Here is an 11,298-nt window from a genome sequence, read left to right on the forward strand (position 1 = left end):
TTCATCCAGTCATCCACAGTCCACGAATGCTTTTCCTTAGCCCATTGTAACCTTGGTTTTTTCTGTTTCGGTGTTAATGATGGCTTTCGTTTAGCTTTTCTGTATGTAAATCCCATTTCCTTTAGGCGGTTTCTTACAGTTCGGTCACAGACGTTGACTCCAATTTCCTCCCATTCGTTCCTCATTTGTTTTGTTGTGCATTTTCGATTTTTGAGACATATTGCTTTAAGTTTTCTGTCTTGACGCTTTGATGTCTTCCTTGGTCTACCAGTATGTTTGCCTTTAACAACCTTCCCATGTTGTTTGTATTTGGTCCAGAGTTTAGACACAGCTGATTGTGAACAACCAACATCTTTTGCAACATTGCGTGATGATTTACCCTCTTTTAAGAGTTTGATAATCCTCTCCTTTGTTTCAATTGACATCTCTCGTGTTGGAGCCATGATTCATGTCAGTCCACTTGGTGCAACAGCTCTCCAAGGTGTGATCACTCCTTTTTAGATGCAGACTAACGAGCAGATCTGATTTGATGCAGGTGTTAGTTTTGGGGATGAAAATTTACAGGGTAATTCCCTAATTTATTCCTCAGAATTGAGTGAGTCCATTTTTTTTTTCCCTCTGCTTGGTCTAAAAAAGTAACCGTTACTGACTGCCACTATTTTTTTTTCTTGATTTATTATAGTGTTTCTTAAAGCCAGAAAGTTGCCATTTGAAATGACTTTAGTTTTGTGTCACGTCTGTGATCTGCTTTTTTTTCTACAAAATTAAACAACTGAATGAACATCCTCCGAGGCCGGTGATTCCATAATTTTTGCCAGGGGTTGTAGTTGAACGATGCACAGAGACACTATCTGCAGCATTGATCATGTTGTAGGTCTTTGGAGCAGGTCTGTGGGTTGACTATGACTGTTCTCACCATCCTTCGCTTCAGCTTATCCAAGATTTTTCCTGGCCTGCCACTTCGGGCCTTAACTAGTACTGTGCCTGTGGTCTTCCATTTCCTCACTATGTTCCTCACAGTGGAAACTGACAGCTGAAATCTCTGAGATAGCTTTTTGTATCCTTCCACTAAATCATGATGTTGAACAATCTTTGTTTTCAGGTCATTTGAGAGTTGTTTAGAGTCTCCCATGTTGCCACTCATTAGAAGAGATGCAAAGAGGGGAAATATTTGCAAATGGCCACTTTAAATACCCTTTTTCATGATTGGGTTCACCTGTGTAAGGAGGTCAAGGGTCAGTGAGCTTACCAAACCAATTTCATGTTCCAATAATTAGTGCCAAATGTAAATCAATAAAATGACGAGGGTGCCCAAATTTATGCACCTGCCTAATTTTGTTTAAAAATTATTGCACACTTCCTGTAAATCCTATAAACTTCATTTCACTTCTCAAATATCAGTGTGTTCGTCTGCTATATGATATATTTAACAGAAATTTCTGATCCAAGCAACCAATAATTTATAAAGGAAACTCATGAAAATTATCCTTCATTTTTCCTCAAAACTACATAACGCTGTCTGAAAACGAGTACTCATGAGTACTTTGTCTTCAGCAGGCTGCACATGTATGGAGCTAAATCTAGGCCAAAAGTTTTGTAATCTGAAAATGAAAAAGATTGAATAAAATAAATTTTGATAGATAATGACTCTCCTCCCGTCTCCATCGTTTGCTTACTATGCAGCTGGCACGTGAAAGAAAATAGAGAGAATGAAAGCTTATTACGAGGCTTTAAACCCTTGAGATAAAACTGTTTATTGTGATCGATGTGTAACAGTTTGTTCAGTGGATCCGTATGTTGTACTGGATAGTGAATTTAATGACAATGTAACAAAGTGGCCAGCAGTTTCACAGCGTAAACTTAATATGACCAGAACCAAGCAGACCGCCCGTAAATCCAAAGCCAAAGCCAGAAGAGCGCTCTGGCTACTGGCAGTGTGAAGAAGCCTCACTGTTACAGGCATGGCACTGTGGTGCTGAGAGAGATCTGCCGCTACCAGAAATCCATGGAACTGCTGATCCGCAAGCTGCCGACCAGGTCAGCCTCACTGGCCTCCTGCAGAGCATCACAGCGGAGCTCTGAAAGCGGAGGTCGGTCTTGAAGTCCTCAGCGATTTCTCTCACTAGGTGCTGGAAGGGCAGCTTGTGGATCAGCAGCTCGGTGGATTTCTGGTAACGGCAGAGTGCCACGGTGTCGGGCCTGTAATGGTGAGGCTTCGTCACACCGCTGGTAGCCGGAACGCTCTTCCGGGCGGCTGTGGATTTGGATTTCCGGCCGGTCTGCTTGGTTCTGTTCATATTAAAGCTTCCTTCAGATCTGCTGAGCCAGGTCTCTCTGTGTGTCACTTAGAAAGCTCGTAACACTCCGCTGCAGCCTGTAAAGTGAGCGACCTGCCTCATTTTCATGCAGCGATGCTGCGCTGCGTTCACGGTCTTGTGTGAATTTGGGACACATAGGAGAAAGTGTTAAGTCATTATCAAAGTACCCACGTTTCCTGAAAGCAACATCATGTGAGGACTCCTGTCACTCACAATTCCACGCCCCTCTCAGTCGAAGCCACGCCCTTCCACGCCAGAACGGGGCCAAAAGTTTGAAACTGAAAAAATAAGATCTGAAAGTGAAAAAAAGTTCTGAAGGTGAAAAAAAGAAATATGAATGAAAATAAATTAATTGATCAAAACATTTACAGAGCTGAATCAAAAATTTATTTAAACGGAAAAATATATATCATACACTTATTTTTATTTTGATAATACTTTTTAAATGATTATAAAATTCAAGCCTCCCCGGTAAGGTCTATTCCAGAGTACTGGAGAGGAGAATTCGACCGATGGTCGAACCTCGGATTCAGGAGGAGCAGTGTGGTTTTCGTCCTGGTCGCGGCACACTGGACCAGCTCTACACGCTCTATCGGGTGCTCGAGGGTTCATGGGAGTTCGCCCAACCAGTCCACATGTGTTTTGTGGATCTGGAGAAGGCATTCGACCGTGTCCCTCGGGGCACCCTGTGGGGAGTGCTCCAGGGGTACGGGGTTTGGGGTCCTTTGCTAAGGGCTATCCGGTCCCTGTACGACTGCAGCAGGAGCTTGGTTCGCATTGCCAGTAGTAAGTCAAACTTGTTTCCAGTGCACGTTGGCCTCCACCAGGGCTGCCCTTTGTCACCGGTTCTGTTCATTATTTTTATAGACAGAATTTCTAGGTGCAGCCAGGGTGTAGAGGGGGTCTGGTTTGGGAACCACAGAATCTTGTCTCTGCTGTTTGCGGACGATGTGGTTCTGTTGGCTTTGTCAAATCAGGACCTTCAGCGTGCACTGGGGCAGTTTGCAGCCGAGTGTGAAACGTCTGGGATGAAAATCAGCACCTCCAAATCCGAAGCCATGGTTCTCGACCGGAAAAAGGTGCTTTGCCCTCTTCAGGTCGGTGGAGTGTCCTTGCCTCAAGTGGAAGGAGTTTAAGTATCTTGGGGTCTTGTTCACGAGTGAGGGACGGATGGAGCGTGAGATTGATAGACGGATCGGTGCAGCGTCTGCAGTGATGCGGTCGCTGTATCGGACCGTCGTGGTGAAGAGAGAGCTGAGTAGGGGGGCAAAGCTCTCGATTTACTGATCGATCTACGTTCCGATCCTCACCTATGGTCATGAGATTTGGCTCATGACCGAAAGAACGAGATCGGGAGTACAAGCGGCCGAGATGAGTTTCCTCCACAGGGTGGCTGGGCGCTCCCTTAGAGATAGGGTGAGGAGCTCGGTCACTCGGGAGGAGCTCGGAGTTGAGCCGCTGCTCCTCCACGTTGAAAGGAGTCAGTTGAGGTGGCTCGGGCATGTTTTCCGGATGCCCCCTGGACGCCTCGCTGGAGAGGTGTTCCGGGCACGTCCCATCGGGAGGAGGCCCCGGGGAAGACCCAGGTCACGCTGGAGGGACTACATCTCTCGGCTGGCTTGGGAACGCCTTGGGGTTCCCCCGGAGGTGCTGGGGGAGGTTCTGGGCAGCTTTGCTTGAGCTGTTGCCCCCGCGACCCGACTCCGGATAAAGCAGAAGAAAATGGATGGATGGATGGATATAAAATTCAAGAACAAACATTGAATTTTCAGTTTCAAAATTAATTTTTTCAATCTTTTTTATTTTCAGATTACAAAACGTTTGGCCTGGATTTAGCTCCATATGCATGCTGTTTGTTGAAAATGCCGTATACTTTGAAACCGGTCATGGAAGTGCACAAAGTAATCCCTGTGGATCGGATGGTCACTAACAGACTAGTCTAAGTTGTTATGATTTTGGTGCGACGTGTCCTTTAAATCCAGAAGGTCTCGTTGAAGTCATGCGTGTTGTCTTCAGTGTTCAGCAGAGCGATGGCTGCTGCTCCCTGTGTTGTCTTCTTCGATGAGCTTGACTCACTTGCACCCAGCAGAGGGCGCAGTGGAGACTCTGGTGGCGTGATGGACAGGTGAGTGTCCATATGTATGTACGGAGCAGCAGTCGTCCTTTTGGGTGTCTCACTTCCTGTTGTATCCTGCAGAGTCATCTCTCAGCTTCTGGCCGAGCTCGATGCTCTGCACTCGTCTGCTGGCATTTTTGTGATTGGTGCCACAAACCGTCCGGACCTGTTGGACCAGTCTCTTCTCCGGCCTGGGAGGTCAGAGGTCATCGTATGGATTATGACGTCATAATTCAGCGTGAAGCCACCTTCAGATCGTTGAACTGAACATAAACCCAACTTTGAATGAAAAAATAATCATTTAAATTCTGTGGAGTTGTTTGTTTTTCAGATTTGATAAACTGGTTTATGTTGGAGTTAACGAGGACAGAGACTCTCAGATACTGGTTCTTCAGGCCGTCCTCAGGAAGTAAGAACGCTGGCATAATGGCTAAACACACTACAGCAGAAGGAATATGCAGGAAGGGTAGCGAGCGGGCGCCGTAAAAGGCGACCTCTGCTCCTAACTGGCAATTAGGATGGGTAAAAATGCAGTAAACACATTTCATTGTGCAGGGAACATGTTCCTTATGTGCATATGACAATAAACTCGTTTTGAATCCTTGAGTAGGCTGTGTCCCACTTCAGGGTCTGCACCCTTCATAGGTCTGTGTCCCACTTCAGGGTCTGCACCCTTCATAGGTCTGTGTCCCACTTCAGGGTCTGCACCCTTCATAGGTCTGTGTCCCACTTCAGGGTCTGCACCCTTCATGGGTCTGTGTCCCTTTTCAGGGTCTGCACCCTTCATAGGTCTGTGTCCCACTTCAGGGTCTGCACCCTTCATGGGTCTGTGTCCCTTTTCAGGGTCTGCAGCCTTCATAGGTCTGTGTCCCACTTCAGGGTCTGCACCCTTCATAGGTCTGTGTCCCACTTCAGGGTCTGCACCCTTCATAGGTCTGTGTCCCACTTCAGGGTCTGCACCCTTCATAGGCCTGTCCCTTTTCAGGGTCTGCACCCTTCATAGGCCTGTCCCTTTTCAGGGTCTGCACCCTTCATAGGTCTGTGTCCCTTTTCAGGGTCTGCACCCTTCATAGGTCTGTATCCCTTTTCAGGGTCTGCACCCTTCATAGGTCTGTGTCCCACTTCAGGGTCTGCACCCTTCATAGGTCTGTGTCCCACTTCAGGGTCTGCACCCTTCATAGGTCTGTGTCCCTTTTCAGGGTCTGTACCCTTCATAGGTCTGTGTCCCATTTCAGGGTCTGCACCCTTCATAGGTCTGTGTCCCTTTTCAGGGTTTGCTCCTTGGCAACATTACATCTTTTTTCTGTTTTCCACATTTTGGTTGTATTTAGTGGTTAAAGTGAATTTATTGCCTTTATTGACATGTAATTTTGACTGACAGGTTCCATTTGGACCCTGCAGTCAACCTCCAGGATATTGTTGCACGTTGCCCCGCCCACATGACAGGCGCTGACCTTTATGCCCTCTGTTCAGATGCCATGACAGCCGCCATCAAGAGGAAGATCTCCCTCATTGATGAAGGTCAGGAAGAAACAATGTCGACGCTGACAAATAAATCAGACGACCGTTGTTCTGTTCAGAAAAACTCATCATCTTCTGCTGCGATCAGTTTGTCTCTTTGTCTGTCTGTCCTCACGTCCTCACACTGCAGTGATCCGAGCATCAATGTCTTTAATCCCACCCCCTCAGATTTGGGAATTTTTCATTTTTCCATTTGCTTTATTTTCTGGACTATAAGTTACATCTGTCAAAAAATGTACCAGGAAGAGTTAAAAACGCATCACACAGGTCTGTCAGTTGCGTTTATTTGTGAAACATGGTGCTGTTGTTTCATGCAAGAAGACGCAAAATTAATTGAATTTGCAGATTATTTAATATACAAACATGGTGTTTGTGAGCAGAAGCTGATGAGCTAATTAACCCTCTGGAGTCAACTGACGTGCCTCCGCATCACAAGTCACATGACCTATGTTGCTGCAACACCCAATCCGCTGCACTCTGTCTCCCTTTGTATGAGTGTTAAACATGCAGTCTTCAACCTTTACACCACTTTTTAAATTTTATTTGGTCTAGTATAACTTGACTTATGAGTATTTTTTACGCCATGTGTTTTCATGTATATTGTCATTTCTGTTGCACGTTTATGTCACACACGCAGCCAAAAGGATCATTTTCTTCTCTGCTGCAGCAACGACAGCGATGGGAAGAAACATGACCCCTTCTTATTCATTGATGGAAAACGCACAAGCTAACTAATCAGAAGTCACTAACCCCATGTGTGATTGATCACAGCCCACCCACCCCACATGAGATTGCTTGTGGGTGCACACTTTACGCATGACACGTGCAAACAGAGTTTCTTTTCTTCCTTTTCCTCCCTCTGCCTGAAGCAACACAAGTAAAAATAAACATAAGATGAATTTGTCTTCATCACTGGTGGAAAATAAACTAGATAAGCCGATAACAGTGATCCCCAACACATGTAATATGGCTGCTGAGTGAAAGGACATTGTGGCTGATTCAGCGAGGAGAGAAAAGCAGACAGCGATTAGAGTTTTGGTATCTGAGAAGTATTTGGCATGTTTGGAGTGTGTAATATTTTGGTGGAGTATTTAGCATGTGTGGTTAGTGTGGTGTTTTTACACGTTTCAGACTGATTGTCATGGATTCCTGATCCGATATGGGCAAATATCCGACCGGTAATCAGCCGATCAGAGCGCTCGTCGCATCACAGCCATATAATAATTGGTGTTATTTCCTGTTTTTTTTTTGGTTTTTTTTTTGCGTTGGCATTATTTAAAAAAAAAACATTCTGGCCTGGCAGGGTTCTGATTAGCGTGGCAGGCGGTAGAAACACTGAATATTAAGTGCGAATAGTACTTTAGTCCCTTCAGCCTTCCTCGGGGAACTCTTACCAACCTTGTTTGCACTGGAGTCCAATTCTGCAATTGCTGCTATGACTTTTTTCTTTTCTTTTCTTTAAATGGAAGCTGAGCCGGTCAGTGACTGGAGCCAGAAACAACTGAGTTCTTATCACACACAGATACGTTTTTGTCTCTACACAGTCGAGAACACAAGTGCTTACTAAATGTTGACATTGTAATAACTGTGGGAGATTTGCTAAAGTTGTACAGTGTGTGTTGAAATTGTAATGATTACAAAGAAATCATAAACTTAACGCCTCTGATGTATGAAGGTTTTATTCCCTCTTTTTATTCACAAACCCAGTCTTTCAGTTTGTGAGCATGATTTATTAAGGTCACTCTTTCTCAGGCCCAGCATGTCCTTCTCATTTAGGTCATCTGGTGAATCACAGAGCCTCTGTCAGATCAGCATGCAGGAGCAGCTTGTCAAACGTGTTGATGGTGCCATGTTGTGGCCATAGATGATAATACAGTTCCAAATATAACTCACAGGACTAGCAAAACAAGATAAACTGTGACTAATAGTCTGGAAAATAGAATATTGATGTTTGTCTGACTCATTTATGTTGCTGAAAGGTTTGTGAAGTGATTTAGTAAATCATTGTTTATGGATTTGCTTTCCCAGAATTCATTAAATTCAGTTGATTCTTCAATCAAGTTAAGTTGATTTTGGATGTATTCTCTGTCACGCTCTCGGTCACTCACTGTCTCGCTGTTTCTCTCCCTGTCTGTCTCTGTCTGTCAGGCGTGGATTCAGAGGATTCGCTGGTCTTGCTCTCTGTTGAAGATTTCTCATCGGCTTTAGAAAGCTTCAAACCTTCAGTTTCAGAGCACGAACTCCTCCGATACAAAAGCATTCAACAGAAATTAACAGCAACATAAAAACTAAAAAGCAACACGGAGAACAGAAAGTCATCTTCAGCACCACCAACAGACCACAGAGGCAGCTTGATGATGACAGTTACAATGAGACTCATGAAGACTGTTTGAGCCAGACTATTGATGACAACGACACTTGTGTTGACAATGAGACTATTGATAACAATGATGTCGCTAACTGTGACAGTTACGATGAGACGAATGATAGCAGATGATGAGACTGATGACAGTTTCAACCAGACTAATGATGACAATGATGAGACTCATAATGAGAACAAGACTCGTGATAACAAAGATGGCTGATAACAGCGATGAGACTCATGATGACAACAATGAGACTATTGATGACAATAAGACTAATGACGATATCACTGATGATGATTACGATGAGACGAATGATAGCGATGACACTGATGAAAACAGACTATTGACGTGACTAATGGTGATGCAGACGATGAGACTGATGACAGTTTCAACCAGACTAATGATGACGAGACTATTGATGACAATGATGTCGCTAACGATGACAATTACGATGAGATGAATGATAGCACTGACACTGATGACGACAGAGACTATTTACATGACTAATGATGACACAGACTACAAGACTGATGACAGTTTCAACCTGACTAATGATGACAGTGACACTCATGACAGCAATAAGACACATGACGACAACGAGAGACTATTGATGACAATGAGACAGATGATGCCAACGATAACTCATGATGACAAGACACGTGACGAGACTGATGACAATAATGATGTCATTGACAATGGCTGACAATGACAGTGGCGAATGATAGTGATGACACTGATGGCGACAGACTATTGACGTGACTGACATTTCAAACAGACTATTGATGACAATGATGAGACTCATGATGAGACTAATGATGACGCCGATGATGAGGCTCATGATTATGAGACTTATGATAACAGTGACAACAATGATGGCGCTGATGATAATTACGAGGCAAATGATACCGATGAGTGATGACGACAGAGACAATTGAATAAGTGACAAGCTGATTAATGATGAGAGTAATTTTGAAAACAAGACTAACGACGGTGACAGTGACACGTCGTCAGAGTCAGATGATTTGTGTATTTTACAGTGTAAATGCTGATTGACTAAAATGTAAAGATTCTGTAAATTAATGTGCTAAATTTGTAAAAAAAAAATGTAAATTGCAGTCATATTTCTATGTCATGATCTCATTTTTGTAGCTGTATAATTGTACTGACCTCAGTGAATCATTGTTTCTGCTTAAAGTAAAACCTCTGGTTTTTCTCTTCCTGTGTGATAAAGTCAAACTAAGATAATGTGATGCTGCCGTTTTACTTAGTTGATGTCATTTGACACCACACCAACCATGACCATCCAATGGAGGAAAGTCAGGAACAAAGCATACAGTCCACGGTAGTTTGTGTAGTATTACTATTTCTTTGTAGCTCGCTGCCAGCTAAGGCTAGCATTAACGTACAGATGCATTTGTTCCCTGACAGAAAAAGACAGGAACATAAAACCCATGAAGAAACTGAAAACAACCAGAAACTAGGACTACAAGCAGTCATATACGGGCCCTCATTCCACGCAACCGCCTACCCAGGCCAGTGGGTGCCCTTGTGACCACCTGTGGGCATGTGCATGCAGGGGCAACCACTCATCACACAGTTAAAATTTTAAACAAATCACACAATGCATCAAGGAGTTATGACATGTTGATGGTTCATCCACTAGGGGGCGCTCAGTGTACAAACAGGGGCCAGGTGTGTTGAGGGGCCAACTGTCATCATACATGTGAAGTTTCAAGTCAATCAGGCAAAGCATGAAGGAGTTATCATGACTTGATGTTCCATGGCAAAGGGTCAAAATGGCGGCACCATAGCGGCCACACCCTTCAACATAGAGAAAAGCTTTCGATAACTTTTGGTCAGTATCATCTCTGGATGCTGTGAAAGAAATTTGAAGTGCATTGGACAAAATCCCTAGGAGGAGTTCGTTCAAATACAATGTGGAAATCATGGCAAAATGACAATTTTATTTATATAGCGCCAAATCACAACAAACAGTTGCCCCAAGGCGCTTTATATTGTAAGGCAAAAGCCATACAATAATTACAGAAAAACCCCAACGGTCAAAACGACCCCCTGTGAGCAAGCACTTGGCGACAGTGGGAAGGAAAAACTCCCTTTTAACAGGAAGAAACCTCCAGCAGAACCAGGCTCAGGGAGGGGCAGTCTTCTGCTGGGACTGGTTGGGGCTGAGGGAGAGAACCAGGAAAAAGACATGCTGTGGAGGGGAGCAGAGATCAATCACTAATGATTAAATGCAGAGTGGTGCATACAGAGCAAAAAGAGAAAGAAACACTCAGTGCATCATGGGAACCCCCCAGCAGTCTAAGTCTATAGCAGCATAACTAAGGGATGGTTCAGGGTCACCTGATCCAGCCCTAACTATAAGCTTTAGCAAAAAGGAAAGTTTTAAGCCTAATCTTAAAAGTAGAGAGGGTGTCTGTCTCCCTGATCTGAATTGGGAGCTGGTTCCACAGGAGAGGAGCCTGAAAGCTGAAGGCTCTGCCTCCCATTCTACTCTTACAAACCCTAGGAACTACAAGTAAGCCTGCAGTCTGAGAGTGAAGCGCTCTATTGGGGTGATATGGTACTATGAGGTCCCTAAGATAAGATGGGACCTGATTATTCAAAACCTTATAAGTAAGAAGAAGAATTTTAAATTCTATTCTAGAGTTAACAGGAAGCCAATGAAGAGAGGCCAACACGGGTGAGATATGCTCTCTCCTTCTAGTCCCCGTCAGTACTCTAGCTGCAGCATTTTGAATTAACTGAAGGCTTTTTAGGGAACTTTTAGGACAACCTGATAATAATGAATTACAATAGTCCAGCCTAGAGGAAATAAATGCATGAATTAGTTTTTCAGCATCACTCTGAGACAAGACCTTTCTAATTTTAGAGATATTGCGTAAATGCAAAAAAGCAGTCCTACATATTTGTTTAATATGTGCTTTGAATGACATATCCTGATCAAAAATGACTC

At 43.9% G+C, this 11,298-nt stretch overlaps 1 protein-coding gene across 2 annotated transcripts in view; it reads left to right on the forward strand.

Moving 5' to 3' along the window:
• The window catches only part of pex6 (peroxisomal biogenesis factor 6), a 51,050-nt gene extending 41,508 nt beyond the window's left edge, over positions 1-9,542 (forward strand). The window contains exons 14-18 of one of the 2 annotated variants that reach the window (XM_034189258.1): positions 4,335-4,443; positions 4,516-4,632; positions 4,766-4,843; positions 5,816-5,955; positions 8,104-9,542. In XM_034189258.1, the coding sequence (XP_034045149.1) occupies positions 4,335-4,443; positions 4,516-4,632; positions 4,766-4,843; positions 5,816-5,955; positions 8,104-8,240 (581 nt within the window). In that variant the 3' untranslated portion in view covers positions 8,241-9,542. The remainder of the gene's footprint in view (positions 1-4,334; positions 4,444-4,515; positions 4,633-4,765; positions 4,844-5,815; positions 5,956-8,103) is intronic. The other variant, XM_034189259.1, reaches the window with a different exon arrangement.
• Positions 9,543-11,298: the final 1,756 nt, after the last annotated feature.

This window comes from Thalassophryne amazonica, chromosome 15 (assembly GCF_902500255.1).
Source record: "Thalassophryne amazonica chromosome 15, fThaAma1.1, whole genome shotgun sequence".
Lineage (NCBI taxonomy): Eukaryota > Metazoa > Chordata > Actinopteri > Batrachoidiformes > Batrachoididae > Thalassophryne > Thalassophryne amazonica.